The sequence below is a fragment of the Branchiostoma lanceolatum genome, chromosome 3 (genome assembly GCF_035083965.1).
Source record: "Branchiostoma lanceolatum isolate klBraLanc5 chromosome 3, klBraLanc5.hap2, whole genome shotgun sequence".
Lineage (NCBI taxonomy): Eukaryota > Metazoa > Chordata > Leptocardii > Amphioxiformes > Branchiostomatidae > Branchiostoma > Branchiostoma lanceolatum.
This window is the reverse complement of record NC_089724.1, coordinates 17,371,677-17,390,996: the sequence shown is the minus strand read 5'-3', so window position 1 is coordinate 17,390,996 and position 19,320 is coordinate 17,371,677. Positions and strand designations below refer to the sequence as shown.

Here is a 19,320-nt window from a genome sequence, read left to right as displayed (position 1 = left end):
CGTGTAGGTACATATTTCATGAAACCGAGATTGACGTTCATTTCGACCAATGCAAGGGCAGCACTGATACATATAAGATAGCCTGGAGGAAGTACTACACTGTGATTGCGTAGAGCTCACTTGATAGCAAGATGTATCACGCGATAACCAGAAATAGAGGTGTCCATGTCTGTTTTTGTTAATGTCTGATACAGACAGTTTCCTAACTGCGTAATAAACAACACTTCAGCGCAGAGAGCGTTGTTTACCATCTTGATCTTATCCCGAACTTTGATTTCAGAAACACCACACGTACATAGCACTCGTACCATCAAAGCGAATCGGGAACCAAAATAACAGTAAGTCTGTAAATTAATTGGAAATATAGACGGCAAAAGATGCGGCAATACAATGAGTAGGTTCCGTGCCAAAGTAGTAACACATTATCATTTAGCGTCAAATTCTATAGCTATGACCGTCCATGTATGAGTAGAAAATTGGAATAAAATGCCAGGACTTTTTCAGTAAATTATCAAAGGATTTTCTATTGAAGGACAAGACTACTAGTATCAAACCCCACACTGTCATCACAACACGGGCGGAGTGCACCAGTTCTGATGTGCCCAATTCTAATGGCGCGTAGGAGGTTTGTTGACGTAATACACCTGTAAACTGTGCTGGTAAGTACATCACATCTGGATGGCACATGTCACTTTTCTCAGCTCCAATTAAGGATTAAGCTCGATATCAGGGAGGCTCTCATTGGATTCTCCCGAGGGCATGAAGGGGATGAAAATTAACATTCCACGTGCTGAGATTCCGCCGCGAGACGTCGCACTGACAGTCTCCAGGGCCATGGAATTTTTTCTTGCGCGCGCGTCAGTATACCAAACCTCGTCCAACAGACCCGAAAAAGGGCATTCCTGACTCCAGGATACCACGCGGGTAACCAGCAGCGGTAGACAACGGGCGAGGCTGCTGTTATTTTCGGACCGTCATGACGTCCTTGCAGCCTTACAGGCCACGTTGTCAGTACCAGCCTTGTGTTTTCCCTGCAACCCTTGTGGTACCGTTCCATTAGGGTGGACGGCGGGACAGAGCTAGAGCTAGACAGAGAAGACACGGGGGTTGCGTTCTCGGTCGGTCAGTATCGTATACAAATATACGCCATGTATGGACTTCTGCTTGAAAACATCCATGACTTCTTCAAGAGAGTGTATGGAGTGGACATCTGGAGGAACATAAGAAAAAGAGCAGGTATCAGGGCCACCAGCTTCGTTCTCAACCACTCCTATCCAGAAACTTTCCTTCTGCGAATATCGACGGCAGCATGCGAATACACAGGAGAAACGCAGGGAGATCTCATGTACGACCTTGGCGTATCTCTTCTGAACTTCTACATGCGTAGCGGGTACGAAAAGGTTCTAAAAGTATTAGGCCGTAACATTGCTTCTTTTATGAATGGTCTGGACAATGTTCATGAATACTACCGCTACAAATACCCGAAGATCAAGCCGCCCAGCTTCTCCTGCCAAGAAGAGTCCAGTACCGGCATCACAGTGCGATACCGGAGCAAGCGGCCGGGCTTCCTTCATATGGTGAGGGGTCTTCTCAAGCAGCTCAGCAAGCAGTTCTTCGAAAAAGATGTCAAAGTTGAAGTACTCTCTGAAGAGGTCAAGTTGGAGGAAAATGCAGGGGTCACCCTTGTCCACTTCAGAGTTCACTATGACAACACTTCTACAATATTACCGGCGTTCAAACCACCCAAAAACTTGAACGAGGTCTATCCCGTGAAAAGCAAAACCTTCTTCAAGCTCTTCCCATTTCACATCGTATTCGGACGGGACATGGTCATCTTCAAAGTGGGACTGGCACTGCAAGAGGTCCTTCCTGAGCTGCTCGGAGAGCGAGTAAATGATGTGTTTTTCGTCGTCCGACCACAGCACATCGAATTCACCTGGGATAACGTAAGTACACAACTTGACATTTAGGTTGTGACTAACCATCCATGTTTGCTGTTGTGTTGTATACCGTGAAAGCTGCTTGCATCTAACAGATTTAACGATATATCCACATGCTAAAGATTAAACCGGGCAGAACTGTATCTGTGTGTGTTTCGGCTGACAATATAATGTTCCTCGTCTTTTTGTCATCCCAAAGATTTTGCTGCATTCGAACAACATATTCGAACTGATATCTGATAGCCCGGTAGAACGCAGGAATGTCGCACTGCCAAGCAAGGAGAAAGGTTGGTCCCCATTGCATGTGCAAATCAATTATTAGTGTAATAGTTACGTGTGTTGTGATGTATGTCTTAAACTGAATAGATTCTGTAAGGGTCTAGGTTCTTAGGATCTGCAGTACCGTGCTGTCGTCGGGTTAAAACAGTTTATAAAGTATGTATCTATCCATATCAAGAGACACAAAACAGTGATTTGTCATAATAACAGTGACTACTAATAAAGTATCGTTCTTTCTGGCGTTGTGTATGGAATATACCATATCTTAACTTGAATACTAAATGCAGGGTGTAGAAGGAAATGTTCTTACGTCACCGTGCGAAAAGGTTGAATACATCCTATCCGAAAGGTTCGACTAGAGAAAATTGCACTAACGTTTCAAGGCCACAGTTCTAGGCCATTGCCCAAACCAAGTCGTCATATCAATGTCTTTCTCTTTCTTTCTTTCTAGTTTTTAGTAAGAGCAACAAACCTCGTGGGGTGAAGATCGAAAACATCGATTCAACGACGGTCAAAGTCAAATGGAACCCGCCCAAATCCCTTACACAACAGCAACAGATACATGGTTATCAGGTATGATATGTTCAAGAATCCACAAATGTTGCGTTCTGGTGTACGAAGGCCTCTAAACTAATGTGTTGACTTAAAAAAACAAGCTTTACATTAACATCAGATATGTCAAAATTGATTCTATAATTAGAAAATGATGCACGCTGTAACGTATGTTTTAAAAGATAACACACAAAACTTTTTAAAAAGTTCTTTATCTATAAAACTGTTGAGCGGTCGCAGTCTATAGTTAGGATTTCCTGGTTAGACTGGGCTGATTACCGTACAACCCCCCTGCCTCAGGTCTACTACCAGAAAGTAACACCCACTGGCGAGGCCGTGGGGATACCGATGCGTGTAGATGTGTGGAACACCAAAACCACGGTACGTTTTTGTTCATGATACGATATTTGTCCGTTTGTCCCTTTGTCCTTACGATGAGCAGGTTACTATGATGTTGGCAGAAATGTCTTTCCATGTTAGCAGTTGATGCCCGGACTTGATCGAGTTACCCACACACTAAGAAGAATGTCATTGCGAGGGTAGTTGTATTTCTTTAATACAATTATACAGAATGAACACATGCATCGATCTGTTCATTGACGAACATGCAGAGATATATGAAGGAAGAACTATACCGTTAATGGCAATTCTTAGTTAAGACAGAAACTAGGCATTGTCAATCTGTCCAGAACATTCTACATGTATGTTCATCAAGATTGTGACCACTAACTTTTGAAACGTTCATCCTTTTAAGAGTCGTTGAAGCATGTTACAAACTTTGTCTGTGCATTACAATATTTGACAATGATATTCCTAAATCTTGTAGGAAATTTCTGTAAGTAGTTTGGAACCAGGTGCATCGTATGCTGTTCAAGTTGTAGGCTACACCAAGCTGGGAGAAGGGGAGCGTAGCGAGGCCCAAGTGGCGACAACACTCAAAGCTCCCGAGATCGTGCCTGTTCCTGTTGATGCACCGGAATTGAAAGACGGGTCGACGGATCCACAGCTCCACGCGTATCAGTTGACAAGTGGTTTGTAGAAATCTCAATTGTTTTAATTTGGATAGATAAAGTTGTCTTTGAGAACACGTCCCTGTAGAATTTTAGCTTTGACCAGTGCGGTAGTGGCATATCAAACATGATGTCATATCTGCTTTCAGGTGACTTCGAGGACGACTCTGAGGATGTCAAGCAATCATCATTTCAACAAACTTCGAACCGAAACAAAAAGGCCGGTAAGGCGTCTTGTTTCTTTGACGCAAACGCTACATATATGATTGTTGAAATCAGTACGATGACTTTTGCAAGCAAGGTATTTTTTCATATCTTATAATTGTTATGATTGCTATTTCTCATTTCAGTAAGGTTATGTTTCAGAATTGTTCCAGCTGGTTCAGCCATTTATACTACTGTATTAGCACAAATGTATATTCCAACCTTTCGAGCATTGCCATTGAAGGCTTGGACGCATGAACTCATTTTGTCATTGTGTTTATTCTTGTAATCGACACCGTGAAGTCTAAACGAGAACACGAGTGTAGTCAACCAACTTTAAGAACACATGTACGGTTGAATTTTTGTCCATTCTGTAGGAAACTGACTTGAACTTTTTCGATTGTTGTAATTGTTTCCAGGTTTCTCGACCGTCTTAGATTTACTTAAGTGGAGTGGAAATTCAAGTTAGTGTGATGACTTTATACGTTTTCATACATATTCCATAACGTAAATGACGTGTAACGTGATTTGTCTGTGCTTTGATTGATTAGCAAGGGAGTCTTGAAAAACACTATGGATTAATTAGCAGCTACAAAAGTGTATGATGTGTTGTTTTGCGTTTTTCAACTGATAATCAAAAATTCGAACTGTGCCCTCGTGTATTGGCCATTATCAGTTCAGGATGACCCATCTTACTGAAACAGCAGCTAAACCTGAGAAAGAAATCACGAAACTATTTGTGGGCAAGTCCGAAAATGCATGGCTTGTAACAAAGTTTGCAATTGGAAACTACCCACAACTATGCAAAAAGGCGTTCAATGCGCTTCTGTTGAAGCCGGTTGGAATTAGAAAGGCAATTCTAGCCATACAGTCCTGTTCACCCATTCTACCTTTCCGAATTCAAACAATGATATCACCATAGACTCTCTTGCTACTGTTTGTTAGCCCGTAACGTCAATGCAGTACCTTGCATGCGTTCGACTTCGTATACGTACGTATTGACGCCTTGCAGAATACATTTAGTAACTGAAGGTATAGACGCCTCACTTACGCATATATATGCCATGACACCTTAGAAAGAACCATGAAAATGATGTTTCTATGTTTTTAAAGAAGTTTGCCATAACATATACAGGAAACCATCAATATCGCACCCATATTATCCATTGTGTGCATGCTATGTCTGTCTGTTTGTGTTGCAATCTTGAGTCTGATCTCTTTATTGACGATACGTTGAGTTACTTATGTTCTATTTCTATATCTATTATATTTCCTGACTATGCACCAATGATAGACTCAGCTTTGGGATGGTCAGGTAAGACTAGTCAATTAATGATTCTTACAGTGCTGTGCTGCTACAACATTCACATATTAAGAACATTAGTACATTAGTACAAGATGAAGATGCATTCATGTAATGGACATACTCTTTGCCAGGGTTTCGCTTGTAAGCAGGTGTGGTGTTCATAAACAATACATGTAGATTGACACTAACATTAACACAGGAAATATTCGGAAGGAGCATTTGTAACGTTAATTCTAATCATGATCTACCAACAGACGTTTGTGGTCAAACTATTGCCAAAATCCGTACATCTGAAAGTCACACAACATTTGCTTCTTCGAAGTCAGGTGACGTTTCCGTGCATCAAAGTTAGAGAGAGTCATAGCTTATTTTTCATCAGACGATTATTATTGACGTCGTTTGTCGGTATTTTACATCATATTTGTAAATGGGACGAAATGTTTTCACCATGATTAAGAAATGAAAGGATTCGTTCTTAGCATTTAGATGTTGATACCGAAAACACGATGTTTCTATGCTTACAGACGATGCCATGATGGGGCTGGTGGATAAAACGGACGATGTCGAGCCATCGAAACCGACGTCCAAGTATTTAGGTCTGAAGGGGCAGATGAAATACATGCCTGAGTGGGACGCTGTGCTGTTTGTAGGCACGCCAGTGTAAGATCCTTCAGCGTTCCTTAATTCTCAATGTAGACATGCTGCATCTTCGGAATAACAATAGAGCAGTTGATGTAATTAGTTACAAGTGGCTTCTCACATTGCTAGTGTCATATCGTTCACCGTAAGCAGAATGAAACTATTGCCAAAACCGTTCTTTATACGTTGATATGTGTTCACGTAGTATGGAGAACCTCGAGGATCTGTTCAACTACGGACTGTACCTGACGGACTTGTGTATGCACGACTGCACCAGGGAGATGGTCATCAATGGCACCCAGCCATCCGTCGAGTTAAAGCTAGCAGTAAACAAGGTCTGTCTGACTATCCTACAAAAATAACGCTGAATTTACATGGCTTTAGCTTTATTACCTCCGTGAAAACATAATAAGTGTAATCACTTTGTGTGTTTGCTCATTTTGGTGTGCGTCCCCAGTTATGTGAATTTTGCAGAGTGGCAGGCGGAAGAGGTGTAATAGGATACTGGGAGAATTGAAAGTATGATTTGGCTCGGGTCCAACGGTCTTGTCGTTGAGAATTAGGACATGATTACGCGCCAGTTGCTCTTGGTAACTCATGGTTCCGCCCACATTGTAATGTCAGGCCGTTAGGTGTACCCACTTAGAGCTTATCACAGCGAAGTTCAGCCAACATTGTACAATGCTTTTGTAATTTTATATGGAGTTGCAGTGTAGGCGTTGTGTTTATATCAATTAGGCTTGCACAACTTTTTGTAGTATTCTTTTTCTACATCATTGTATTTGTAAGCTTTACTGATAAGAATATAGATGAATACATGTCTGATGGTACCGTATGGTTTGGTTGTCTAGGAAGCCGAGACAAATGATGAGCTTACTGAGCTGGTCAGTAAAATTGAAAAGGAGAAGAAAAAGGCAGACGAGTTGCTGTACAGCATGATTCCTAAGGCTGTTGCGGACAGACTGAGGAACGGTGAACCGGCAGTCAACGATGTAAGTGGTTCGATTGTCTAGTCGTGGTAATTGTAAAACTGGTTGTTTCGCTATACCGAGAGCATTCTGAGATTTGTAGCAGAGCATCATACTTTTGGGGATCATTTCTATAGTAAGTGACCCGTGCACGGAAACGTGAACGCATCTGTTATTCTAACAAGTTTCTTTCGGTTCCATTTAAAGAACTGTCATGTTATCACATGCTTGACGTAAGTATAATATAAAACGTTCTTACGTTGAAATCTGCGTTTTCCGTTCGAATCGATATCTGTAACCCTAGGCATATCTTTACAAAGAGCGCATAGGAGTTTTAATAACTGTTGTTTTGTCGGCCTTTCAGCTTTCCCTTGTTGCTGTGCGTCACTCGTTAATATGTACTTGATAGACCTTCTAAAATGTATCTGGCACTGTTTCACAGATCTTTCAAGAAGTGAGCGTGTTGTTCAGCAACATTGTTGGCTTCACGGACATCTGCAGCCGGGTCAAACCCATGGAGCTGGTAACTCTTCTGAACGACGCTTACACCATCTTCGACAATCTCACCGAACAGTATAACGTCTTTAAGGTATTGTCTTTCAAGATGTAAACTTATCTTGCTATTGATTTGTCCCTAAGCTCTAAGATTTCTCGTTTGGATTCTAGTGTATTGGCCATATTAGGCAACATAGCCTTTCGTTACAACTACAACCGCTATGCAGCTGTTGATGGCGTAAATCATTTGACGACGGCAAAGTATATGCAACTGCGACAATAACAACTTGCACATTCCGTAGGTGGAAACAATCGGAGACGAATACATGATTGAGTCTGGTGCTCCCATCCCCACCCAAGCGCACGCCTTTGACGTTGCGGATATGGCTCTAGCCATGCTGAACGCCATCGGACAGCTGAGCGACCCATGCAACGGCGAAACTATCAAGATCAGGATAGGTATTTACAGCAACAGTTTTTAGTTGTCGTACACAATGAACGCTGTCATTTAAGAGAAATTTAACATCAATCATTACCTGTTAATTTGAGAATATTTGTATTCTCCTAGGCATGAACTCCGGTCCTGTTGTCGCCGGCGTGGTGGGTCTGCGGGTGCCGCGCTACTGTCTGTTCGGTGATACGGTCAACACGGCATCCAGAATGGAAAGCACCGGAGCGGTCAGTATCTACTGCACATCCCACCATACTCACTTCAGTCCACACGTTTTGCAGGAAATGATTCCACTAAACTAGTCTCTAACAACAGACTTCTTGGGGCTGCATTAGTCTCGATCATGTTCTTTCTTTGTTTCCTTTTCTTTTGTTCTTTCTTTCTTTCTTTCTCTCTTTCTTTCTGTCTTTCTTTAATACTATTTTGCTTTCTTTTGTTCTTTCTGTCTTTAATCCTTTCTTTCTTACATTTGCGCAAAAATACCACGAAATGTGTTTAATATTGCATGCCCATAACTGTCCCGTAACGGCGATATTTACATACAATATTCTGTACATCATTCAACAGCCAATGACCATCCAGATAACCGGAGCAGCCAGGAGATACCTCAAGACATCCTACATTATTGAAGAGAGGGGACTAATCTCTGTGAAGGTACGGAAAAGTGTAGCCATAAAAGGTGCATTGCATTGGGAGCTTTTCTTGATACAATGAGCCTTTGTCAGTCAGTCTGATAGACTTGAAGATGATTACAAAAAGCACAGACGCACACATGAATGCACTAAGACATGCACTCACCCATTGTAAGACACAAGCACTAAGACACACATACACTGACTGAGACACTTACGCAAACAGAGCACTTTGCATGGACCTAACCATTCTTGTTGCACTCTTACGTACAGGGAAAAGGGAAAATGAAAACCTATTGGCTGAAGATACGACGAGAGAATGAAGACGAGGACGCTGAATTCGACTCAGACTCGTCCGATTCCACCATAATCCCAGCTCCTCAGGGTCTGGCGGCTCAGGAGCCCAAGACCAAAGACAAATGTAAAGATACTTCAGAAGATAAGAAAAACAGAAAAGAAGCGAAGAGGGCCATGGTTGACAGCGACATGTTCCTGGACGGAAGCGGCGAAGACGTCCTTCAACCTGAGACGAAACACATTAGTCGTAACAAGTTGAGTCAGGTCTGTAGTCTGATGTGACAAGTGGCGTCCGTTATGTGCTTTGAACTACGTTTATCCTGCGAATTAGCACAGCTGAGTTTATAGTTTACTTACATGTAGGACTAATGCACAGAAAACATACAGGGCAGAACGTTAACATGCAATGGATCATTTTACGTGACGACAGGCCTTAGCCACAAGCCTCTAGATTCCCCGAGTCACACGTGGTCTTCTAGTGGTCTGTAAGTTATACTGCATTACAAGCATTCATGATTGGTAACAAAGTTGGTCATAACAGAAATGTATGTTGTAAAATCCGTCGATGGGATATGAATGTGTACCACATATTTTCAATAGAAGCATGCAGTTTAAATGTATATGATCTGATGCAGCTTCATATGACTTGACCTTTCTAGCAGTCATTTCTAGGGACGAATCTGCGATATGTTCTTTGCCAATTACAATACGTTTATGTATTCTCCTTGAAAAACTAAACATCAAGAGTCATTGTTTAGTCAGGAAACGGCCAATCAAGGATTTCTGTCAGGGATGAATATGTTTTCCGAAAAAAGCCACGTTGATGTCTGAAGAAGATCCAAGCATAGGATAAGACATCCAGGAATCTTTTTTTTCCAAGTTTGACAAATTGACATCTGACAGATCGCCAACACTATTTGCTGCTCGGTTAGGAGCATTATATGACGCTACTGTCCATCTGACAACAGTAGAATTATAGATCACTCTTTAGTTTGATGTAAATGCATTTGGCTGTAAGCGGTCTACGGCACAAATGCAGACTTAATGCGACATTAACTTTCATTAGGTTGTTTTTCTTTTGCGTGAATACGCCGGTTCATGGTTTTAACTGCGCATGTGCGAAGCCAAAGATGACCTCCCCTTACATGTAAACAGTTCTCGTCCCCACCATGCTTGATACCATGCCCAAACATGTTTTGTTTATGTCTCAGAGCCCTCAACTTTGACATTAGCCACAATGTATTCCAGTGCGCATGCGTAGTTCAACCCGTGAACCAGTTTATAGAAAAAACACGTCCGTCTACATTCCAGCCAAATGTTACACTACAAATCACAAAGTTTTGTTTTTACAATGCGATGTCATGACAATGAAGAAATGGTAATTGTCTTCTGAAGTGATAGTACGTGGGTAGAAAACAGTTACGCTGATAAATAGATATAAAATACTGTACAACATAAATAGATATGTTTAATTAGAGAGCTATGTAAGTTAGTTCTGTAGGCTGGTAAAGGAAACTTTGGATGGTCCCCTTCACCACTTATGTATACACACTACAGGGTAGGTTGAAAACTGATTTTCAAGGGCCAATTGGTCAACCTAAATACAAGTTATCATCACTGACCCTTATGCTACTTAGGTACGTTTAGTAGCACTAAAAGTATACAGGAAAACATTCCATAGTGTGTTTGCGCTCACGTGACAATGACGTAAGCATTGCCCGCCATGCTGGATGATTAAAGCTGGAGCTTGCTAGGTACATTTGAACTTGACATAAACACGTTTATATTTATAGGTTTAACTCTTACAGGTTCAGCCAATCAGTATGGCAGCTTTGACATCACGTGCAGACACACTACTGGAACTAGATCGGTGCATTTGTACCCAGATATGACACACCATGAATAACGAGTCTTTTTATCCAACTGCATTCTCGTCTTAGGTCATAGAAGGCTACTATTCATACTTGCCAGCCGTCAGTCAACCGAGCCCTGCTTTAAACTATCCATGACAACGTACTGTTGATACTGATTTGTCTGAAGTAATGAACAGTATGAACTAAATGTACGTATTAACGCTTCTTGCAATATGACATTGGAGCCCTTGACGTTTGTGCTCCATCTACACTGATGTCATGGACATTTGAGATGTCATACGAGGGTGAGTCAAAAAGTAATGCCATTAGTACCATAGCAGGTTCTTTTTTTGCATAAAATGAGTTGAAATTGTGAAGCTTAAGGCAAGTATCTTCTTGAGGCTAAAATATCTGATATTAGTGTTCAGATTCTTATGAGCGACTGAGCCTAGATGACTACACTCTTGGGAGTTTGTCAGAAGCAAACAGCAGTAAAAGAGAAATTTTACTGACCCGCTTACAATAACTGTAGGAGACTGAAACTATACGAATCAAAATGCGTATCTCTAAAGGGCACTTTTTTTTTTCATTTCTGAACTCCAATCATTTTTTTCGGTTCTGGAGTGAAGAGAGAGGTATGACGGTTGAATTCAGAGTGGGCGTCAGGGTCCTCCTGAATATGCGTTGTGATAATCAAAGATGTTTCTGTAGACTGCTTTCCCACTAACTAAGAGAAACAAAACACTTCTTTGTCGTTAAACATGTAGTATCAGTTCTCTTTCTCTTAGTTAATGGGAAAGTAGTCTACAAAACCTTTAATCAGCTGCATATCACAAATTTATCTGGCTGTAATATCACACCTCGCTCCACCCTCGCAACAGTAAAGAAGAACTATAACAAGCTTAGAAATGAAAATTGACATGTAAGTTATCGAGGCATGTATTATCATACAGGTGTAATTTCAGCTTCTTACAATAATTGCAATTCACTCAAACTTGACTCAAAGGGAACTTATCTTTGCTCCCAAAGGTGTGGTCATTTTGAAACTAACTCAGCCATTCATAAAAACCTAGATAACAAATTGAGATATTTCAGTCTCAAGAAGAACTGTGTTTTCACATTTGGGCCACATTTCAACTCATTTGATAAAAAAAATGAACATGCTATGATGCTTATGGCATTACTTTCTGACCCACCCTACTTTCATCCGTCAACAGCCGGGATAGGTCACGAGCAAGATTAGGTTGTATTCGTCACAGACATCCTCTGATGTGTCGAGTACAGAGTTCACATCAGCTCGAGATCGCGACAGGATTAAATGATACATAACCCTTTATTTTGTAATTGATTTTATTAACGTTAAATAGCTGTAACAATGGCCATTGTTAGATTGTCGTCATCTGTAAAAATTAACCAACGTTCTTTACAGTAGAGAATCAACTTTAAATTGAATATTGTTCCTGTTACATTATTATGTGAAATCATTCATTATGATTATACATCTACTTTTGACTCAAGCAGTGAATGATTTCTCTGCTTTTTATTGCACTGTGTATATGTCTTCATGTACGAATGATGGTCTTTAATAAACTCGAAAAGCGACTCACATAGCGTACGAAAAAGATTTTGTCTCCTACGCACCGTGACCGTTATAAGATGTCGTAGTGGACCATGTGTAGTCTTGTACTTGCACTTGTTATGTTTAGCCATACCTAGTATGGCTCAACATATTGTTTTTACTCAAGTTTTTTCTCCTCCTTCTGTCAAATCTTCAAATTGATTCATCTCTGTCATTTTTTGACCAAATGACCTGAAATTTGGTGCAAAGGTAGTGTGAGCAAATACCCCCGCGTCTCTTTCATTTTTTCGATATTGACCTTGAAAGTGATTTTATTGAGGTTTTTCGGCTATTTTTAGCATTTCATGGCCTCCTGCGCCCTGATATTTCAACTGACTGACCTGAAATTACTGTAGATGTGCCTTGAACAAATATTTAAAGGACTGCATTCCCATTTTTGGCATACATCTCTTCAAAACGATTTATTTTGGGCTTTTTTGACAATATTTGTCGCGGATTACAAGGTAAAACTTTACGAGGAGGAATTGCTCATGACCTTGACAGTTCTGACTTCCAGATGGCACGTCGTCGCTGATAAGCATATCTTTGGCCTTCTCGTAACGATTATGGCACCCTGTCTAATGGGTTTACGGATAATTCTACGGTTATCAGATTAGAAGGCACTCGCACGTGCAAATTGTATTTCTATCGATCAAAGCGGGTCCCAGAAGGAAAGAGTTCGTGCATTTTGATATAAAAGGTGTCAAGAGTTACGAAACGAATATTGGTATGTAAAAGTAAGAACAAAATGTATACTTTGCCCATATATTTTTTCAAATATAGGCAAACTTTTTCTACACGGCATTGTACTAGGGAGCACATACCATTATGTCCAATTCTTTAAGCGCTTCAAGGGATCATTTGATAAGCTCACTAGTAAAAGCTAGTCTATTTCTTCCCCATACACTTTCACTTATTCTACGACTTCCCTCAAATACAAATGTCTTCCCAGTGAATCAAACCAGTCAGAAGTTTGTAATCCAAGCAGATCTAGGGTTGGAAGATTACAACGTTTTCTGACTGCCGGCGGACTTCTCTGACAATCACGAAACGTTACAACCGTCCATCCCATCATCTGATTAAAGATTATATTTTCCACGCTCTCTGGAATTCCTGCCTGGTGGCAAATCTGAGGGCTTATTTCATTGAACGCGATAATTTCCCTCCCCCTCAACACGAATGGCACAGTCCTGAATGCTGCTGACCTATACCATGGTGACGTCACTCTCCGTTTGGCACTGTGCCGACCCTGTGACTAATAGTAATACGGACAGGAAATGGCCGCAGAACGTTCTTCCTCTGCTGCAATAACGAGCTGTCTCGCGATGTAGATATATTCTAGGAAGATCTGACCTAACATGGAGTTCCCCATGATATTTGGGCTTTGGTCAGTTTGGACGCCGTATCGCCTCCTCCAACTGGGACCGATACTCTTAGGTGAGTACCACATGCGTATTCTACAACAAGGCCTTTCGTCGATTGACCATAATTGTTCCCACAACGTCAGCCTCAGAGTAATGGAATTCGACCGTTCCCTAACCTTTGTTTTCGGTACGAGAAACCAATCTTCGTCTCGTGGTTTTTGATGATATATATGATAGAATTCTCTCCTAAACAGAGGATTTTCGGCATGCATCACGTTGTGCTACCGAAGACGTCATTCGTTTACATGGCATGATATCTCAGGAGAGTCATTCCGCCAACAGTGTTTTGTGATGGTCCGTTAGATTGATTTAAAACAACCTGCTGCATGTACGTGCCTCTAAACAACAGCACGATTCGCTCACACTGTGCGGTTGGGTTTGACGTCGAGACGTTAATGATTGGCCCGTTAGATCGATCAAAACAACCCACTGTTTACGTAGCTCTGAAAACATGTCACAGGCTCACAGCAACAGCGTGAAATTTGATACCCGGGGTTGAAAGGTCGCCAGCAGCGGTGCGCAGAGACTAGACCGATCGCTGATGGGGATGGATGAAGCGCCAGAACACAAACCAATTCTGTTGTTCCCGCTGTGTGAAATATGTTTTATTGCTTGATAATTTATGACAGTCACGTACATGTGTCAGGGAATCTATTACACCTGTGCCAGTAATGGTAGTGAGTGTAAATATGTTTCTAGTCCTGCAGTGTGTACCAATGGTTAGATATTAACAGCCTAGGCTTGACTTCTGAGGAAGGTCATTGAAATAAAATGAAATGAGACCCTCCATGAAGGAGCCTTAGGTATAATCTCAGTTAAGGCTGTTCGTGCAATCCGGCTTTGCCATGGTTCGCGCAATATAGTACCGAGCCAAGCACACCCGGGTCCCCTACTCTTCTCGATAAGTGTGTTGGGTTCTTTTACGTACAGAGGTTTGACGCTTAAGGCTTACGCAGAAAGCTCCCTCAATTTAATACCACGGGGACCACCAGTTTTACGTCACCATCCGAAATGACGAATGTAATTCATTACTGGCCACCTATCCGAGCTGGGGCCGACCCTGGGATCGAACCCCGGCCCACGAATTCACGGAATTTGACCCATATGGCCAACCGACCATTTTGTCGAACGCATACGTCCGCCGACTACTCTAAATGACATTTTTCATCATTCGTACCTAATTACCTTCGTCGAGAAGGTTATGCAGAGGGTAGCGTTTGTGGGTGTGTTTGTCTGTAGTGGACCAGCATAACTAAAGAATGCCTGGATGGATTGTTTTGATATTTGGTATGTTGGTAGGTTTTGATGAGACCTGAAAACGATTAGATTTCGGGGCCCCTAGCGGCTTCTTGCGGTACTGCAGCGGAACTTCCTGTTTTGATATCTCGTGTTCTGGACATGCTATGGAACTGATTTTTGAGTGGTACATAGATCTTTGGACAGAGAGTAAGTGGTACGGGTTTGGGGCCCCTAGCGGCTTTTTTAGAACTGCAGGAGCAGGTTTTGCGTCTGACTTTGAAAGGGAATAACTCAAAAAGGGCTTGATGGATGGTAATGATTTTTGGTAAGTAGATAGCTTGAGTGATGATGTACATGATTAGATACGTATTATGCAAATCAGTATCTAATTTGCATAATTAATGAGGAAAGTTTTTACATCCGCCAAATTCCATGATAGGACTCTGAAACATGTGACATATGTAACTGAGGAAGAGAGAAATATTAATTGATATGAACTATGCAAATTAAGACCTCATTTGCATGATTAATGAGAAAAATACTATAACAAGATGGCCTTGATGGATGGTCATGATTTTTGGTATGTGGATAGCTTGTTTCTATATGCAATATTGTATTATTCATGTGTATCACTCCATGTTCATTTCTGCATGTAAACATTTTGACTATGAAGCTCTTATAATTAGACATAAGAGTTTTTACTCACTGCTTATGGTAATGACGTCCAAATATTTACTTCTCGGTAAATTGGATATGCTCTTTTCTTTTATTCTATGTCACTCACAAAACCATGCAAAGAAGGTCATGACACCAGGCAATTTTGTTATATCATTCTTACTCCAATAATCTATACATCAAAGAGTTTGAAACAGTTGTGTTGTTCTGTTCTATGAGGCTTTGCTGCCAGGTGTATGGCAGCAGGTCCGTGTACATCTTACACCACCATTGACGAGCCTAAGAGGAGCACAAACTACCCCCTGTCCCCCGGGGAGACCGAGCTGTGTGACTCCGACCTCCGCAGCGGCTGGTACAGATTTAACAGCCTTGGTGAGTGTAAACGTCGTTTGCTGTGTCTTTGTTTCATCGCTTTGCTTATATGACGCTTTTAACCGTGTTGTGGACAGTGCGCATACGGTTTGAATCTTTTTGAAAGTTTTGTATCGTTTTTGTTTACAAATTATATATTGGTGGAAAGTGTTGTCATAAAGCAGCTCCAAATATCTATGTGCTACGATTGTTTACAGGCTTTTCAAATAAGCGCAATTTATTTGTGAGGATGTAGGTTTCAAATTTGACTCTAGACGAGTTCCCTTTTATACTTGACTGATAGATTGATAGATGTATTGCAGATGAGTCCATCGATAGAATGAATTCGTTCTTTTTTTTGCTAGCTGGTGGACAGATGCCAACCTCGTGTGTTCCTAGATATTCGTGCGGCACGCCGGGTCCGGTGTGGATGTTTGGAACACATCCTGAAGAACAAGGCCTGACAGCAGATGCAACTGTACGCCAACCTATTTGATTTGTTTGCTTTAGTATTCTATTGATAGCGGTGTACGGACAGTCGCACAAACCAGTCGATATCTTACTCTCGTGTTTCATGGGTATCATTCACGGAGAGTTCAAAACAATGTAAAGACAAGGAAACGGAAAACAGTGAGCAAGAAATTTGACAGAAAGAAAAATCAAAACAGGAGAAAACAAATTACACCAATGTTTTGAAACACCCTTCTCGAGCCTCCTACATCGCCCCTCGGTATGGGGCATACTTGAAAAATCAGACGACATTTGATGATCTTGTTATGACCACGTGTGAAGAATTTCACCCTCTATCTCCATTACTGCCGTGTATTTATCGATCGACGTTCTATTAGATTCAACATTGCTCTTGGATGTTAACTTGTCCTCGCTCTGCGAAGCGCCTGTTATATATCAAGTAGGCGCGTAAAAATGAACGAGCATTCCAGACATATGATGATGCGAAGCAAACTGTTTACATGTGAGGTCCTTGCGACTCTGGCATATTATCCGTGGCATTGTAGCTTATTTTGATATCATAGGACGAGTCAGGGAAGTGCCTTGATTCTAAGAATCAGAACAGCAAGTATTTTTGTTGTTGTCCACCAGGCTTGCGCACACGTTGGTCGGAACTGTTGCCAGTTCCCCGGCAGAATAAGAGTTAAGAACTGTGGGGACTACTTTGTCTACTACCTCAATAGAACACGTGGATGTGGCATGGCATACTGCGCAGGTACGTTCCGTTTATGTGGTAGCTTATACGTTTCGACATGACTCTTTACTGATATACATACATTAGCTGCATAGATCATATTTTTGAACTTTTTGTGTCTCTTATGTTATATCTTCATTGTCAGGAATCTGATGTGCGTCTATTGGAAAGAAATCCGAATATCTTGCCGCCCATCGGCCCATGTGTGCTGTGGTAAAAACTTGAGCCGTGTCCAAGCCATGCATCGCAATATAAGCCATCGGAAATTACGTTTAACCTGATTCGATGTCGTCTCCTTGCCTTTACCTTTTATACCACTTGCAAAGATTACACTGTGATCGAAAGAATTTCATTACTTTTGAGGGGAGCTTGTATATGTCTGGGCGCCTCAAATTTAATTACGTTCTGGGTTTTAAACATTGAAAACAAAGCCAGAAATATATAAACAATCACGGATCCATCAAAACAGAAACAATACTTTGCATCCTCTCTAATGTTTTCAATGGAACCCTTAGAAGATTGAAACCTTATTATATGTTTTCATGCACATATATTAACATAGGTACAGAAGTCCAATGTCCGCCAGATCACTGGTCTCCAACCGGCTTTACTCCTGACTGTCAACGTATGTATGAACTTGTTGGACGCTGTTTTGTTTCTGCTTTTTTTCGTCATTTTTCTGAGCTTCTATGGTTTCTTTTCTATCGACCAATCAAATACTAGTAGTGTGTTCCAATGACGCTATATCTAACTCTACAGTTACTTTACAACAAATTTGGAGTTCAGCATTGGATCGAGTAATGCTTAACTTAGCAACGGACAGGCCATGCCAAAGAAGGTATTTCCACGTAGCGGAAAAGCTCTGATTTACCCTGTGCACGCCAGGCATGTTCTGGCTAAAATGATATATTCATGTGCTTCATACATTTCAATAGGACCATTTTAAGCACTGTAAATTGATACGAATTCACATCCGTGCTTTCCCAGGGACGTCTGAAGAAGGCCAGGACACACAGACTACCTACGCCACCGCGAAGGAATCCACCGTGCCCTTCACCACAGTCGTGGTTGCTGCCGGCCTGTCGTCCGGATTCCTGGTTTCATTGGTAGTGTTTATTGTAGCGGCTGTTGTATATAAGCAGCGAGGTGATATGATATATGGACACGAACCCGGTCGGAGTGGAGAGGAGGCCAGGAGAGTGGAGATAGATAGACACAGGAGTAGAGACAGAGTCCAGTTTCCTCATCTGCAACAGAACCGCCTTAGTGCAGCTTCAAATGACTACGTTTATACATAGAATATGTACAGTGGTGTTGTAGTAGTTATGTTACCGGAAGATTAGAAGCCATGGAAGTTATAATATTTCATCTTATTATTTATTAGTTACCTTTATTGTACATTTTTTCTACCTCTCTCCGTCCAACAATAGAGAACAATGGCCACAATCCACCACTCCAAACAGGCACCATTTTTTCTGCGTGCCAAGGGCGTCACTACGCGGATTAGAAAAGCATGACACTCAAGTAATATCATTAATACAATTACTAGAATGGAATCTTAATAGCGACATTTAGCGACCAAGATAAAGAAAAAAACGCTGCAGCTTGAATTCAACATTATGGTAGCTGCACATTGATCGGTCAAGTAATGTACGCTGGCCAATCAACATACAGCAGTGTTTGCTGTACGGGAACACAAAGAAATTTACCTGTATGTGCATCATAAACTGAATGCTTATTAGTCAGGGGCAATTAAAAAATCAACTAATAAGATATTTGAAATATAATAATGAAGATTATAAGTCCATCGGATGTACCTATTGGTCATTCAGCAGCCAATCAATATCAGTTCGGGGGTACATACAGGTTAGGCAGGTGTCATATTCCCGAATACCAAATATTGACGTACACTGATTGGTCAATACAGGGTATCGGACCAATCAGCATCCACCTCACAAACTTGGCACCCTTACGTGCAGTTCTGAAACGTGTGTCGATTGGTTCCGACATCTTTCTTCTTTTACAAACTCAGGTGACTTGAGTCAACATGACGTTTGGTCTGTTGTCCAATGATAGGCAGTTGAACAGATAGGGCCAAAGTCACTTTATGATCAAGACAATAGATCCCGTGTCCCAGGAGTGGTTGTCAATAAAATGTAGAGATAGTTGTGAAAAGCCTTGGA

At 41.4% G+C, this 19,320-nt stretch overlaps 2 protein-coding genes across 3 annotated transcripts; both read left to right on the top strand.

The window, feature by feature from the left end:
• Positions 1-902: 902 nt before the first annotated feature.
• Positions 903-12,228, top strand: LOC136430705 (soluble guanylate cyclase gcy-31-like). The gene is made up of 16 exons (XM_066421517.1): positions 903-1,946; positions 2,140-2,227; positions 2,671-2,792; positions 3,072-3,152; positions 3,598-3,802; positions 3,931-4,005; positions 4,405-4,449; positions 5,280-5,300; positions 5,816-5,951; positions 6,136-6,265; positions 6,782-6,922; positions 7,341-7,487; positions 7,696-7,852; positions 7,962-8,071; positions 8,412-8,498; positions 8,750-12,228. Exons 1-16 carry the CDS (start codon positions 1,149-1,151, stop codon positions 9,053-9,055), a joined length of 2,649 nt encoding a protein of 882 aa, XP_066277614.1. The 5' UTR covers positions 903-1,148; the 3' UTR covers positions 9,056-12,228.
• A 1,249-nt stretch (positions 12,229-13,477) lies between these two features.
• On the top strand, positions 13,478-19,315 carry LOC136430704 (oncoprotein-induced transcript 3 protein-like). Of its 2 annotated transcripts, XM_066421516.1 has the most exons (7): positions 13,478-13,681; positions 15,802-15,954; positions 16,299-16,411; positions 17,035-17,158; positions 17,700-17,762; positions 18,125-18,243; positions 19,170-19,315. In XM_066421516.1, exons 1-7 carry the CDS (start codon positions 13,603-13,605, stop codon positions 19,176-19,178), a joined length of 660 nt encoding a protein of 219 aa, XP_066277613.1. In that variant the 5' UTR covers positions 13,478-13,602; the 3' UTR covers positions 19,179-19,315. The 2 variants fall into 2 exon arrangements, with proteins under 2 accessions (XP_066277613.1, XP_066277612.1); XM_066421515.1 differs by having other exon boundaries at positions 13,479-13,681; positions 18,125-19,315.
• Positions 19,316-19,320: the final 5 nt, after the last annotated feature.